Here is a 16155-nt window from a genome sequence, read left to right as displayed (position 1 = left end):
AAAAACAAGACAATTAGGTTTGGCTTTTAGGTGCCAAATATAGCCACCCACTACTTCTATTATGTACTTGTATGTTTTTTTTTGGATCGTGGACTCAAGTAGCAAATGAAGAAGTCTTACAAAAGTCATATCTTTCTCTCTCCTCTCAAAATTACTCCAATGTAAAATTTTTAAAACGGTATGTGTGTATGTCGTGCATGCAAATTTCCTGAGGTTGTAATCTTAATTTCTTGCTTTTGTTATAAATGGGAATTTTGATTCTCTCATAATTTCATCAAATCAAACTTTATTATAATATAATTGTATCTCAATTATTTTTATTACCATATAATACAAAGTAATAATAATAAATAATATAAATATATAGATTAAATATTTTTCTCGTTTGTTAGCAATTTGCATGCACACCACGCTTTCTCTCTCTTCTATAGTTCGTCTCCCTTACCCTCTTTGCTGTTACTCGCTTTCATTTCTTGGGTAATTCTTTGAATTCTCTCTCTCCTAAATTCATGAAAAAATGATTATTAGATCTTTATTTTTATGATTTTTGTAATTTGACGACCCAGATTTAGTTTAATCTCGTCAAATTATTATAATAATTTTTTTTAATTTTTTGAATTGGGTGATTATGATTGCTCAACTTTGACTCTACTTAAATGTCACTGTGAAGAGTTACTCCGATTTGTACGGTAAAGTTGATTAATTTCTTCAATTCTTCTGTTTTTAACGTTGACATGGTTATTATTTCGAGTTTTGCGATGATTTAAGTTAGTGGGTTCAATTAAATTTATCTGGGTTTTCTTTGGGTTTTATTTGCATGAGATTTAGTAGTGTAAAGTTGTTATCAATCTAAAGTTTTAATCTTTAATATTGCAGATTAATTGGGGTGGAGTTTTGGTAGCTTTTTTGGGGTTTTAAAATTTAATGGGGTCAAGAATTTGCATGAACACGTCTTGTGGGGCGAATTCTACAGTCCAATGGAAGAAAGGCTGGGAATTGAAATCTGGTGAAATTGCCGATCTGTGTTTCAACTGCGGGTAACTCCATTTTGCTAATCTTTAATTTGTTTAATTCTTTAATTACTGCCGTTTTTTTGCATTGATTTGTATTGTTTTCAACTAATTCAATTCATGCTTTCGTGTTAATTTCGTGTTTGTGTTCGTGTTCGGTTTGTGTCGTGTCGTGTTATTACTTTGTAATTCGGATTCTGGATAAATGGCTGCTGCTGTCCTTTGCATTTTGGTTTTGAACAATTTGAATTTTGCTTGTTGATTTACGTTTGGAAAGTTTTGGGTTTATCTTGTTGAGTGTTTGGCATTATCCCAATTTCGGGTTTTGTCTTATACATTCAGAATGTATTGTTGATTGTAGTAACTGACAATGTTCATTAGTGTAGAAATTGGATGGTTGCTGCTGTGATGTGATGAACTGCTGATTGAGGATTTTAGTTTTGTTGAAGTTATGTTAATAGTAGTAAATAAGGAGTGGAAGTGACTTTATAAATGAGTGGAATGATGGAATTAAGCACATGTTTGTGCCAAAGTAGTAAGGTGAGTAGGGAAAGAGGAAGATAAGCCATGCTTTGGAAAGTTTATTCCTTTATATACGTAAGAAGAACTCTTTCGTACTTGAAAATTTTAATTGAGCGCAACAAAAATGTTAAGAGTTTGGTAAAACCTTTGCTGCTTTTCAATTGCCCCTAATAGATGATTGGTAAATTTTTTTAGCAGAAAAGGGATGTGTATCTAAAATTTCTGCATTTGTATACTGTATGATTAGTGTTGTCGCTATTACTCCGTGTCTTTTTGTTAACATATCTGGTCAATATTACTTACCATTGTTGCATGAAAATTTGAACTCATCAGATTGTTTAGGTTCGTTAGTTAAGCTATACGCGGCTTCAGTTGTCAAAAGTTTCTCATACAGGCTTGGACTTTTGTTTTGATTGCTTTAGTTCCAATTCACATGCAGACTAACTTCCTTTTTTTAAGTGTTTGCTTATGTTATGATATTTCTCTTGGGGATTGGCCTGAAAATATGATTTGATTTGTATGCCGAACTGTTGACTATGTCATACTTGGTATGTCTTGGTGCTCTAGGGTAAACCTTGTCTTGTTTTTTTTCATCTTGACGTGCATAACATGATATGGAGTACAGTAAAAAAATTTGATTCTGTACTCACACAGTCACAATTTTGACTGTTAATACTTGATGTGTAGATCTTCCTACGAGAAATCAGTCTACTGTGATACATTCCATCCAGAGGAAACTGGTTGGAGAGAATGTAGTTTGTGCAACAAGGTATTATCTGGTTGTCCATTGTTTTGCCTTAGGCTTTCTTGCTGCAATATATTGATATGGCTCTGTTTGGATTTCTCGCTACAGCGACTCCACTGTGGTTGCAGTGCTTCAGCATCACTGATTGAGATTCAAGATTTTGGAGGTATATGGTGTATTAGCTGTGCTGAGAGTGCTTGTTGTCCTCCGGTAAGATCACTTAAATCCTAACCGAAGATTCAGATAATCCAATGTGATTATTGATCAATATTGTGCCTGATAGAATAAGTACCAAAAGTTGTTTCTGATGCGAACTGTATATTGTTCTAGTAAAATGACGCTGTCAACATCTCAGTCATGTGCCTACAATGTTATTGTGAAAAAGAAATTATTTCGGATATTTAAGTATTTTAGTAGAAGGTCAATGCACAATCAAAACAAAATTAGATTAATTTCTTTAATGATTTGGCCAAGTTTTTGCTGTCAGTAAGGACAGTAACTAGCAAATTTGGTTCTTTTTGTTTTTTTTTTTATCCCATTAAATTCTGCAAGCCTGTATCAGCTGTATGTTAATTAATCATATGGAAACGAGCAATCGAATGCATGGGTTCCTGGACTGAGTTCAGATGCTGGTTTTCTAGCCATAAGTTCTGAAGCCTTTTTCCCCGTCCGTTTTTTTCCCTGGTGAGATGGTTGGTTGGGCTCTTGTCACTTTTTAATCATCAATTGATTTTTGGTAACTTTCAGCAGGTTATTGGAGTGAAACTCCACACCCCCCCCCTTTTTTTTTAAAAAAATTAATATAATGGACTGTTTTAAAAAGATTTAATAAATTGTCTGCACTTCATATTCGTTGCAAGTAGCAAATGTTCGATATATATCAGATCCTAGATCATGTATATTCTGAATTTTAATCGAATGCTATTATTATTTATATGAGTGACTAAATGAAAATTTGTTCTTCTATGTTATGCAGATCAGGAAAGATAAGTTCTCTGGTGAAGCTCAATCTTCAGAGAAGTACAGTAATGCTAATGATCTGCAGAACAATAAGCCAGAAACTAATGCCATTAGTAATGGGAATCTTTTTAGTTTGGGCAACATCATCGATACTAATATTCCTAGATTTTTGCCTCAATCTCCCCCTGCTCTCACAAATGGACCTTTTGGGCAAATCAAACCAGAGGCCAAGAATTCCTCAATTGGAGTTGCTGGCTTGGGTTTTTCAAAATTTTCTCACTCACTTACTGGACCAACCCTTTGTGCTCCACCAAATGAAGATAAAGCAAACACAGGGGCCAAGGATGTGCAAGAATCACAAATGCCATCACTGAATATAAGCTTGCGTTCGCCTTCAGAAACCTCAAATTTTGGCCTTACTTTTTCTGGTGGAGTTGAAGAAGGAGATAATAGCAGATCATCTCTCTTTCAGTCAGGGCAAAGGCCTCGACAAATATTGCCCAAGCCTCCAAAGAACAACCTTGCTAAAGTTTCTGATGCAAATAAAAGCTCGTTTTCTCCTATGCGAGTGGCAAGACCACCTGCTGAAGGCCGTCTGAGGAACCAATTGCTTCCGCGTTACTGGCCTAGAATTACAGACCAAGAGTTGCAGAAGCTATCTGGAGAGTATCCATCATATTTTGTTGTTCAATCTGTGCTTTAAAGTGTTTTTGGTCAATTGCCTGCATTCTACAATGCAATGGGTTGCTTTTTCTTTGACTTTATTTCTTTTTTTTTTTTGTTATACTCCTTTCGTCCCTTGTCTACATGCTCGTATTCCATTTCGGGGTAACCAAAACTACATGCCTATTTCTATTTAAAGAGTGTATTTTTTGACAATATTACACTCTTTTTTATTAGTGGTCATCATTTTTCTTTAATGTTTTGTACTTTTGACATCATTTTCCAACACTTTCTCTCTCCCTATCTTCAATAATTACCAACTACCTTTTCTTTTTCTCTATCTCTATAACTCCACATTCATATTTGTACTCCCAATCATTAGTTTTAAGAAATCTACAACTTAATATTCATGAAAAAACCCAAATAGGCATGTAGATAAGGGACGGAGGGAGGATTATTTTAGGCTTATTCTTCAATATTCACCTATTGTGTGTATGTTGCTTATCTTAACTGCATCATCTTTTAGCTTGAAAACTACAATAGTTCCGCTTTTTGAGAAGATTCTGAGTGCTAGTGATGCTAGTCGAATTGGCCGCTTGGTTCTTCCCAAAGCTTGTGCTGAAGTAAGCTTCCCATCATATTCTGTAATTTACAGTATGGTTAGATTTATTACTTAGCTAAATTTATGCAGAGAGTTTCTTGGTTTAAAGTTCTTTCTTTATCCAGGCATATTTCCCTACCATTAATCAATCAGAAGGTCTGCCCTTGAAAATTCAGGACATAAAGGGGAATGAGTGGACATTTCAGTTTAGATTTTGGCCTAACAATAATAGTAGGATGTATGTTTTGGAAGGAGTAACCCCTTGCATACAGTCTATGCAATTACAAGCCGGTGATACTGGTATGTCTTGAGCCTACCTGTTGCTTCAATCTCTATCACTTTGCTAAATGGAGTATTTAGGCTGTATATAAATTTTTGTGTTTAAATCTTTTCTTTTAATTAATCGTTTGAGGGATGACTTTGTGCTTCTCCATGTTTTCTCATGTTCCTGTTTTCATAAAGTCAAATCAAGCTTGAATGCTAAAATTTAGTTGCAAGGACAATTGTCATTGTTCTAGTCTTTGAGTAAAAGCTTTTTAACAGTGTAGGAGATTGAGGAAATGTGTTAGATACTCGGACGGATTGTGAGTTGCTTGGGGCATAAAATCAACCCATCTTTTTTTAATGGTTTTAACATAGTCTAGTTGGATGGTGATCCGATGATCATACCATGTACTAATAGTGGCTTAAAAGATTGAAAGAGAATTGCATAAGTTTGAAACCCAGATTGGAAGTTGGAGGATTTGATACCCCAAAGTAGAAGAAAAGTAGCATTTGGATATGCTGGATAGTGTTCAAATTTACTTCGCCTATGCTGGATAGTGTTCAAATTTACTTAGCCAGCATTAAGTTATTGAAAGGTGAGAATCGAAGCTTTACTGTAACTCTTGGAAGCCTTCCTCTTACACATTAATCCTCGATCGAACTCAGAACCATTCTTAAGTGATACCTCTTATTCTGTTTCATAGGTTTCAACTCCATTGTTTTCATAAAACATGCATAAAAAAAATGGTTTAGAATACTCCAAACCCATTCCTTGTGTATGAGGTTTAATAGTTTTTCATAATGAAATAGGCTCAACCAAAAACGCGGAGAAAACCAGGTGTGAAACTGTACAGACTCATGCAGTTTCAGCCTTTGCTCACCCATTCCACTGCTGGATTTCTCATTCCCCTTTTGTTTCCATTCTTTTATCCATATTACCCCTCTTAGTCTCTTACTGTCCACTCCCCTTGCTTCCTCTTCCCTGACCCTTTCAATTTTGTCTTCCTAAATCCAAATAAATCAATTGACCGTTGTTTATGTTGCCCTTTGAATAGTAAGATTTTTTCTTAAGTTGAAGTTTTGACTTATATTCTATGTGAAGTAGGCAAATCTTACTTCGATATCAATCCTCATCCAAATGATTATTCGACCATGGGTACCGCCTTGCATGTGGATTGTAGGATGCAGAGAAGGCTGATGGGGGTGGAAATGGTAGCCTCGAGGAAAGAGAGATAGAGAAGTAGACGGGGGCTTGACCGCTTGAGGGAGGAGGAAAAGTAAGGGTACATAGGATGTCACTGGCCTTTCAAAGTTAATTAAGAGTAGTAGAAGGAGAGAGCTAGAATGAAGGGTACTAAAGGTTTTCATCCATGGAAAGAAAATGGGGGAAGGGCCAACTTTATTTGACTTTTAGCCAAGCAACCTATTGAAGCTTTCTAACTTCTAAGTAACAAACTAATTAAATGTTATCAAAATCAGAGCAGGCATGATTTCTCACACTTAATCACCACTTTTTGAGGGTAGTGTTATTTATTCTATTAGTGAGATGGAAAGAGGAGGGGGAAAGAGAAAGGATAAGCTTATTTGTTTTATGAAAGTAGTCGGTAGTACAGTGAATCTTAAAACTCCCTTCGTTTTTGAACAACTTCAATACCTGTCTTCCACAAATCCCCAGTCCGACCATCAATTATTCTATTTCTGTATTTATAAAACTGGCAAACTGTTAAAGACCTTATAGTTTCAAACACACGTTATTTGTCAAAGTTGATTAATTTTGACCATCAGAGGGCAAGTGCTGTTAAAACGGAGGGATTATGATTTGTTAGAGTGATTCCTTGATTACATCTTAGCCTTTTGTTTCTTAGCATTTTGAAACATTTTTATTATTCCATGCTGGTCTGAAAATGAGAAGTTCATTTAGTGCTTTGTGAATTACTATGGGTATTCATGGAATTTGAGTATTCTATTTCCTTGAGCTTTGTGGTTTGTCTTAAGCCAGATAACTATCTAACTCTAATTTTGACTTCTTCTGTGTAGTTACATTTAGCAGGATTGATCCTGGAGGCAAACTTGTCATTGGATATCGTAAAGCATCAAACACTCTTGAAGTACAGGTATTTCATTCTGAATTCGGTCAAAAAAAAAATTGTGCTGTGTAATCATGGTGTCAGCTTATACTTTGTTCAAATACCAGGATACCCAAACATCATCAGCAAATCCTAATGGTGTTGCTCCTGGAGAAAGTTGCTACCCTGATGTGGCTGACAGCCTGTCTGCTAGAAATGACCGTAGTGGCCTGCAATCGATGGGTGGTGCCAAAGATAATCAACCAAATGTATTGCCTGAACAGTCAAATTTGGTGAGTGGGAACACTTCTTGGGGCAAGAGTGAGAAGCTGAAGAGCAAGGTGAAAGAGGATGTGTTGGAGCAACCTAAACCATCTGACAAGAAAAAAAATGCGAAACATTGGTTCCAAAAACAAGAGGTTGCTAATAAATAATGAGGAAGCTATGGAGATTAGAGTTACATGGGACCAGGCACAGGACCTGCTTCGTCCACCACCAAATGCCAACCCAAGCGTCATCATAGTTGACGATTTTGAATTTGAAGAATATAGTGTAAGTTGATACGAGTATATTAGGTTATTCTATTTGTCTTTGTCTCATCATTATACTTGTCGTGTAACAGAGAAGAAGCTTGTCCTCTTTAGACTCTATCCCCCGCTTTTGTTACTCTGGAATATTCAGCATACTAAATTTATAGTATCTTCTTATAAAAACCCTGGGCATATGCATTTTCTTTGTTAATTTTTTTTCCCTCCTTTTTTTCTTGGAGTAGAAAAAAGAAGAGAAGGGGGGGGGGGGGGTTATCAGATCATGCAAAATGTGCCCAAATTCCTTTAGTTTTTACACCAAGTACTTTTGTAATATAGAAAAATTAGCATAATATTCCTGTCTTTGTCCCAATAATAAGCATGGGCCATTGTACATTACCTTATAATTCAGGGTTACATGCTGATTCATTTTTTTTTATTTATTTATTTATAGATGCATGATTGTGATTATCATTATAATTTGTGTGACTTAGGAGCCCCCTGTTTTTGGAAAGAAGACATTATTTGCCACTCGACGTTCGGGGTGAGTATTATTCTGATTTTTTAATTAAAAAATTCTGACAATAATTTCTGTATGTCCATTTGTGATACTGTTATGCTGCCCTCCCGGGTGCTCTCTGAGACCCAATATTTTATCTTCTTTTAGACTGAAATATAAAAAAATTGCAATATGATTTAATTTGTGTTACACATCATCTACATCACCCCAATGCCAATAAAGGAGCTTCGATGCTATGTGGGGTAGGAAGATGGGATGTATGCAGCCTTTCCCTATGATAAGACTTACAAGAGAGTTAGTTTCCAACTGACCCTCAATCTGATATGCAAAAACAATTTGTTACTTCGCAGAAATTAAAAGCGCAGGAAATTGAGCAAGCCATTTATATTCATAAATATGAATATATGACAGTATGTGCTGTATTGCAGAACTCTCATAGAGAATACTTTTTAGTGTGCTTATCTTTTCTTACTCTAGAATTTTGGATGCTACCAAAAACACATGCCTCATGACTTATTTGCTTATGTTGATGTCTTCTTTACTTAAACCAAAGCATTCTCAAGTGTGAAACTCATTTTCCTTATTTTGTTTGTTATTATTCCTGAGATTGTCCACCTTACTCCCCCCCCCCCCCCCGGCTCTCAATATAATGGCCATTAAGGGTCAAGGATTAATGCTCTGCTTCATAACATAAATATCATTCATTTTTTATACTTGTTGAGTTATTGAAGATACACAATCTCCTTTGGTTCAGAATTATTAAAGTCTTATTTATTCAGGGCGCAAGAGCAATGGGCTCAATGTGATAATTGTTCAAAGTGGAGGAAGCTGCCCACAGAGACTTACCTGCCATCAAGATGGACATGCTCAGAGAATTTCTGGGACTCTACCAGGTTTATGACATACATTGTATTCAGTTTATCATTAGATTTGATGGAATATTGATGAAACAGTGTGTTTACTCTCATTTATTTTTATTTGCTCTTAGGGCTTTGTGTACATCACCAGAAGAGACATATCCAAAAGAACTTGATAATCTTATCAAAGGAAGTAAAGGTTTGTCAGAGAATTTCTTTCTATTTTCAGATTATTCCTTATTTCACCTTGATATGCCTTTCCAATCACCCTGTGTAAAGATCCTATGGATAAGGTGGCATTACTGAAAGATTTGCAAAGACATTTGCTAAATAAGCCTCCGGGTTGAATAAGAAGCACACATCATACATGTACACAGATGTATTCACACATGCACACTTAGTGTGAGAGGGAGTGGGGAGGGAAGGGTTTGCATGGTTTCCCTATCTTGGATGGAATGGGAGTTTAAACTTGTTTGAATACTCTGCATTACCTAATTTCATTGGGTTGCCTTCGTTCAGCCTTCTAAAACCGAAAAACATTGCTAATCAGTTGGCGGCTTGCTCACTTGGGTGAGGGTATAGGACACCAGTATATGCAGTGTCTGTGGACTTTGAAAGATTGCCTGATAGATAAAACTTCTGAGGATTAGTGGACATTTATGTCTTATGCTACACACAAGAACTTTGCCATGTGACTATTATTTTCTTATAAGTCATCCAATAAATTCTTACTGCTCCATACCTCGTGGTTAAAAGCAGGGTGCCAGGTCAACTGAGTGACAGTATGTGACACTTTTCTTTCCTTTTTTTCAGAGTCCAGGAAGCGAAAAGCTGCAGAAAGCCCTGAGCAAAGATGTGAGCCTTCTGGCCTGGATGCTCTGGCTACTGCTGCCACCCTAGGGGACAATGACGAGCCATCAGCTGGAGCCACTACAAGGCATCCTCGACACCGTCCCGGATGTACTTGCATTGTGTGCATTCAACCCCCAAGTGGAAAAGGCAAGCACAAGCCTTCATGTGTATGCAATGTCTGCTTGACTGTGAAACGCCGATTTAAAACACTAATGATGCGCAAGAAGAAGCGCCAATGTGAACGTGAGGCTGAAATGGCACAACAAAAGAGCAATGAACTGCAAGTTACAGGACCTCAACTTCCAAAGAAAGCTGCTGCAAATGATGTAATGCTGAATAAAGATAATTTGGAGAATGAAGTTAGTCAGGAAAAAAGTCAAGAAAGAATGCAGCTAGATGAAGGCGAGAACAGTAGCAAGGGTCACATAGATCTGAATTGCCACCCTATCCGCGAGGAAGATTCAACAGCAGATGCTCAACCAAGTGCGGGCATTATGGCTCTTGCTCAAGCAGCTAGTGCTCCTGATATGTACATAGAGCCAAATGGGCTTGCAAATCTTCTGGGCAAGCAGCCGATGGACACTGATTCTTGTTTGCTGCTAAAAACCTGTGATTATGTTGACAAATGTTTGTCAACTAAGGAGGAACATCACCTGTCAGTTGCGAAGGAGCAGGAGCAATGCAAGGCAGATGGTGTGGGTTCTTCCAAGTAGCATGCTTTAGATTAGTGAAGCAATCTTATCTACTCAGTCCTCAGTTAGCTACTTCTGCTTCAGCCCTGACTCAACATTTGGTTTGTACATTCATCAGCTTCTGGTTCTTACAAGCGGCGTACACCTTTAGTTTTTTTAGTTGAGTCTTTATTTCAACAACTTGAACTACAGTTGCCTAAAGAGTTAGTTAAGTCATAGCGTTTGAGTCTTTTTTTTTTTTGGCATGAGTTGGAAATTTGGAAGAGATCAAAGAGGTCAATACTGCAAGTTTTATGAGCCATCTTTGACCTCTCTGTGTAGTATCTGTCATTCTGTGTTCCAAACATTGTACTGTATTATATAGGGATGCTGATGCAGAATGTCTCAAGTGTTTCTCAATTGTAAGGAACAATCATAAATCATGATTTAGCAAAAACTTATAATTTTCGTCAATTATACTAATATAGTAATATGCAACTCCTGCAATTTCCTTTGTCTCATGTAGCATTTTACAAAGAAATTTGATGATAAGCTCTAAGAATTTTATGATCTGTTTCAATTGGTGGTTTTAACAAAAGAATCAAAAAAAAAAAAAAAAGAAATTTTCTTTAGTGACTGTTTAATGCTTAATGATCAAGAGGTAATTTTGTTAGTGAAGCGAAAAAAATTCACAAGGCCATAATATTCTTGGTCAGACAATACATCTACTGGTATTATATACCATACAAAGTACTTTACAAGAAAAAAAGAGACTTCACTCGTGAACTTTTTTTTATGTTTATTTTGTTATTAATATCAATTTCTTCTAATTTAAATTTCACAATTTTAATCAAATGTCGTGTTACAACTAAAACCGATCATATAGAACAAGTACATGCAAAATCCAAAACTTATGGATGAGAGATGGCGACCCTTGTACATCAATGATCACTTCATAATCATAATGCGTGGCCGGTGGACTTAATCACTTATCCATCCAACCAACATCTTGTTCTAGTTTTACCTTCACTACAACTATCAACTCTCTTTCTTGTAACTTGCATTAATTACTATACCACAGTTAAAAAAAAATCCTAAAATATTACTAACCCCTTAACCCACAATCAGAAATCATGGGATTAGTCACTTCATTAGCCTATGTTAAAGCAGCTACTTCAGTATTACCCGTATAAAATTACTCAATGAGTATTATAAGAATTACTCGGTCAATATTATAACTTATGAGGGCTACTTGTTTTTTATACAGTACTCTACTCCGTAAGAGATTATTACATGATGTGGTCAGACGCAAACAAAATGTGGCAAACGGCGTAAATATAGACAAAGAAAATGAAGGAATGAATAGAGAGCAATAAATATATTTTGGTGTAATATTAGTGGTAATTAAGTCTGCGCGTTTGTGTGTCCGTCCTTTTCTCTCTCTTGAAAAAATCTCTCTCCTAACTCTCTATCCAATTTCCATGGCAATGAAACCAGATCCATCAACCTCCATTCCTAATCCCGACATTAATGCCAAACCTCTTTCCTCCATTTCCAATGGCATTCCCAATTCCAACCCCAATCCTTTCAGAGGTCCCCACCATCGCCGCGCTCACTCCGAGCTCAGTTTCCGAATAACCGACGACATGGATCTCTCCTCGGATCCCTTCACCGGATCCTCCACCGAAGAGATCGGATCCGAGGACGACCTCTTCACCACCTACATTGACGTCGACAAGCTCGGTTCCGCTTCCGGATCTGCTTCTCATCCTTCCGACGACTTCCAACCCAATCCCGCCATTGCCACCACCGGCCTTGCCCTCGCCGTTGACGCCGCCGATAACAACAACAACAATCGTCCTCGTCATCGGTATAGTAACTCCGTCAATGCCACGTCATCTGCTAGCTTCGGTGAAATCATGGATGCTAAGAAAGCTATGCCTCCTGATAAACTTGCTGAGCTTTGGACCATTGACCCTAAGCGTGCTAAAAGGTTTCCATTTTTCCCTCCCTCTTTTAAATTTTATTTACTTTTTATTTTTATGAAATTGTGAATTTGATTTGTAGTAGAATAGTGTAGTACTAGATCATTATCATGAAAACTTTTTTTTTTTTTTTTTTTTGAGTAATTATGATGTAGACTTTACTAGTTTAACTTGCTTATATACCCAATTATAGTATAAAAGAGAAAAGGATTGCATCATTCTTTCATTTTGCCTTTGATGTTGACTGATTTTCATCTTTTTTGGGTCATTCTAGATCTTGTGTAATGAGAATTATGTAATGTGGGTTTATTGCATTTTATATATCTGATTTATTAATTGTACAAAAGCTTTGTGTTTTATATACCAAGTATTATTGGATTCGTGATGAAAATCATACCAGTTTCAGCTTGTTACATTGTCTTTGATTTATAGAAATCTGTTTTTGATTACCTTTTACATTGTCGTTGATTTATAGAAATTTGTTTTGAGTATAATTCCAGTACAGATCATCGGAAATTAGTTTTAATAGGTAAAATAAGGTGAAGTGAACGGGACCTTAGTTTTTAAACTTGTGAAAACCAGTTGAGAGAAGTAAGAGTGAGTTGAAGAGAGCAAGATCTTTATCATGGCCATTTGTATGTTCGTGGCATGCTTCGTATCTTATTTACTTTTCCGATTGGTAGATTGGCTTTTTAGTGTCATTATTATCAATGGTTTTGGAGTGAACACTGTTACATTGTATTGCAAAGTAATGGGATGAGACTTCAGTGTTTCATGGGAATTTAACTGGTTGTTGTGGCTTTTTTTGTTGCTGGTGTTTCATATATCCAATCATTGCAATATGCTCACTTTAGAGTATGTTTACTTTATAATCATATTACTTTTGGAAAATTAGGGCCCTTAATTGGTGGTTATTATGTTGCTTTCCTTATTTAGTGTACTTGTTCCTCACAGTGGTTTACTTGTTGCTGCAGGATTTTGGCAAATCGGCAGTCTGCTGCACGTTCTAAAGAGAGGAAAGCTCGATACATATTGGAGTTGGAGCGTAAAGTACAGACTCTTCAAACTGAAGCAACCACCCTTTCTGCACAACTCACCCTGTATCAGGTATTTTTGCTGATCTCACACCATCAGTAACTTAAAAGATCCGCTCTTAAATTTAGATCCACTTGTTCTTTCATTTAGATTACGGAGTACAAGGTTTTAGGATCTGGAAATTAAAGGTACTTTAAGGATTCTCTTGTGTGAACTTGTTGTGCTTACGTTTCTTTTATGAATTTATTGTTTAGAGGGACACAACTGGTTTGACATCTGAAAACACAGAACTTAAGCTTCGGTTACAAGCCATGGAACAACAAGCTCAGTTGCGAGATGGTGAGTCTCATGCCCTGTACAACATTAAACATGGATGGGATCAAAATTTAGGTTTGAACAGTTGATTTAGTTCGGAATTTAGCTGCCAATATACAAATTTAAGTTTTCAACTATCAAAATATCTTGATTTCCTTGTTTCAAGTCAAAAACAATATCACTAAATATATTGAACTTGGCTTGACAGGTCTCTTTTTTTTGAATTTTGTTGGGGTATAGATCTTTAAAATCTGCACTTGTCTGTTTATTTTTTCAGCACTCAATGAAGCATTAAAGCAGGAAGTGGAGAGGCTTAGAATGGCCACAGGCGAAATGATGGGTCCTTCAGAATCATTTAACTTAGGGATGCCTAGCATGCAATACAATCCTTCTCCCTTTTACTCGCTACCTCAGCAACATGTCTCTCAAGGCCAACATAGTATGCAAATGCCATCATTTCATCAATCTCAGGGAAATAATAATAACATGCACCATATGCATTCATCCAATTCCCAAAACCCTTCAGAATTTATGCCGAATGATCCCCTGGGAAGATTACAAGGGCTTGACATTGGCAGCAGAGGAACACCCGCTGTGAAATCTGAAGGTGCCTCGATGTCTGCCAGTGAAAGTAGCACAACATTTTGACGTGCGCTCAAGTTGCTGACTAGCTGACTTCTTCAGAAAGTGTGTGTTTGGTAGATTGTCTATAAACTGACATCATTCAATTAGATAAGGTACTATTGATTTGTTCCATTATTTATTCTATTCGTATCCTTTTCTCTGGGATCACGTCTATTTAAATTGGTCTCAAGGATGATCCCCAAAGAGGGGATCGTTGTAGGTTACTGAGTTGCTTCATCTTCCTCCCGATTTTTTTAGTTCTGCTGTGCAATGTTGTAGCATGTGCGACTGAAAGGTCATTCGGCATGCCAAGAAAGGCTTCTGTATTTTTTTTTTTTTTTCTAGTAACTTTTTTGTGTACTCAAAACCTGTATTATTCTTCTCAATCAATTTTTTTTATTGTAGCTTTGTTACACTTGTTAATGATGAAGCTAATTTGAAAGGTGGGCAATCCTGGTTGTTAGGCTAGGACCCAATGTTCTGTTGGGATCAAGATTTCTTTTATTTCCTATGATGACTCGCGCTATTTATTGTTAGCACTTCAGCATGCCAATGGCACCTAAGCTGCATGGCTGCTACTATTGAAGCATCATCATTGGCCTTTTGAATTTTTTGGTGGAGGCAAGAGGAGCATCTTAACAAAGTTAATAGCATTGTCCTTTTTAAACAACAAAGTAGCAAAATCAATTTAACATTAAAATTATTTCTCTAAAATCAAAAAGGCGAAAAAAAAATAATAAAAAAATAAATAAAAAAATTTGCGATCAGAACCTTTAGGTTTAGGGACTATGTTTTTCAAAAGTACTTAGGCCCTCAATTGGATCTTGGAAAGGTTTGTTTAGTTGTTAAGAGAGCAATGATATGTGTACATGTGAGAGCATTTACACTCATGGGAGAACTGAGAAGTAATGAGGAAATTTATTCTCACATGGGGAATTTATGAGATTAGGAAAATTGGATTTTCTCATTAAATCAACTCATGTGCTAGTGTCAATTTGAAATAAAAATATTATTAAAATTAGAGGTGTAAAAAACACACCCGACCTGAAAATATTCGATTCAAATTAAAACTTACATGAACATAATAATTTAGCATGACTCAACTTTAAAAATTTACCCGACCTGACCTCGTCAGACCTGATCCGATCATTGTGGGTCATTGTGGCAACATTGATAGAATTTTTGGAGTTAATGGTGTTAATTGCTATTCATCATCTTCTTCCTCCCACCTTCTTCCTGTACATCTTCATCTTCTTCCAACCTTCCCCTTCTTCTACATCTTGTTTTTTTCTTCCTCCCACCCACTTTCATCTCCTTTTCAAGCCGGTTTGACTATGCAAGCACCAATCTTTATAATGGGAAAGACTATAATTTTCTCTTAGTGTTATTTTGTATGTCTCTTGGTGAGTGCAACCAATCTTTCTTTTTTACTACTCGTATATAAATTGATGTACAAGTGTGTGTTATTGTGCATGAGTTTTGCTCTGAGAAATATAATACTATTAATTATTTAGCGTTAAAAAATTAAAAAAATCATGTAAAACAAAAGTATGACAACTAGCCTATACTATAAGTTTTTTTTTTAAGTCAAAACTATTTTCATTTTTATTCTCCTATTTATTTAATCAAAACTAAAAAGGGTAATATTGAGGTTTTTTTTTTTATTATTTAGTAAGAGTAAATTGGCAAATCTAGCTAGTTTTCGAAAAAGTTTAACAAATTAATGGTTATATTTTTTTTTTTATTATTAAAATTAACATTCTTTAACGGTTTAAGCCCTTATAATTTGTTATTTATAGAAAATGGCAAAAGCATTTGAATTGGAGCTACTATGCTCAGAAACAAAAGGTATCGATAATTCTAGGGTTGCTTTGCTGGAGTCCCTTTGCGAACCAGCAAGCCCATGTAGCTATGATAGTTGCAAAGGAAATTGTATGA

General features: G+C 36.1%; 1 protein-coding gene and 1 pseudogene across 1 annotated transcript; both read left to right on the top strand.

The window, feature by feature from the left end:
• Positions 1-368: 368 nt before the first annotated feature.
• LOC110684223 lies at positions 369-10659 on the top strand (annotated as a pseudogene).
• A 960-nt stretch (positions 10660-11619) lies between these two features.
• On the top strand, positions 11620-14621 carry LOC110684224 (transcription factor RF2b-like). Its single transcript, XM_021860637.1, has 4 exons — positions 11620-12251; positions 13218-13350; positions 13533-13617; positions 13871-14621. The coding sequence occupies exons 1-4, from the start codon at positions 11740-11742 to the stop codon at positions 14239-14241; spliced, it is 1101 nt and encodes a 366-aa protein (XP_021716329.1). The 5' UTR covers positions 11620-11739; the 3' UTR covers positions 14242-14621.
• The last annotated feature ends 1534 nt before the right edge of the window (positions 14622-16155 follow it).

This window comes from Chenopodium quinoa, unplaced genomic scaffold (genome assembly GCF_001683475.1).
Source record: "Chenopodium quinoa cultivar QQ74 unplaced genomic scaffold, ASM168347v1, whole genome shotgun sequence".
NCBI classification, from domain to species: Eukaryota; Viridiplantae; Streptophyta; class Magnoliopsida; order Caryophyllales; family Amaranthaceae; genus Chenopodium; species Chenopodium quinoa.
This window is presented reverse-complemented; position numbering and strand designations above follow the sequence as displayed.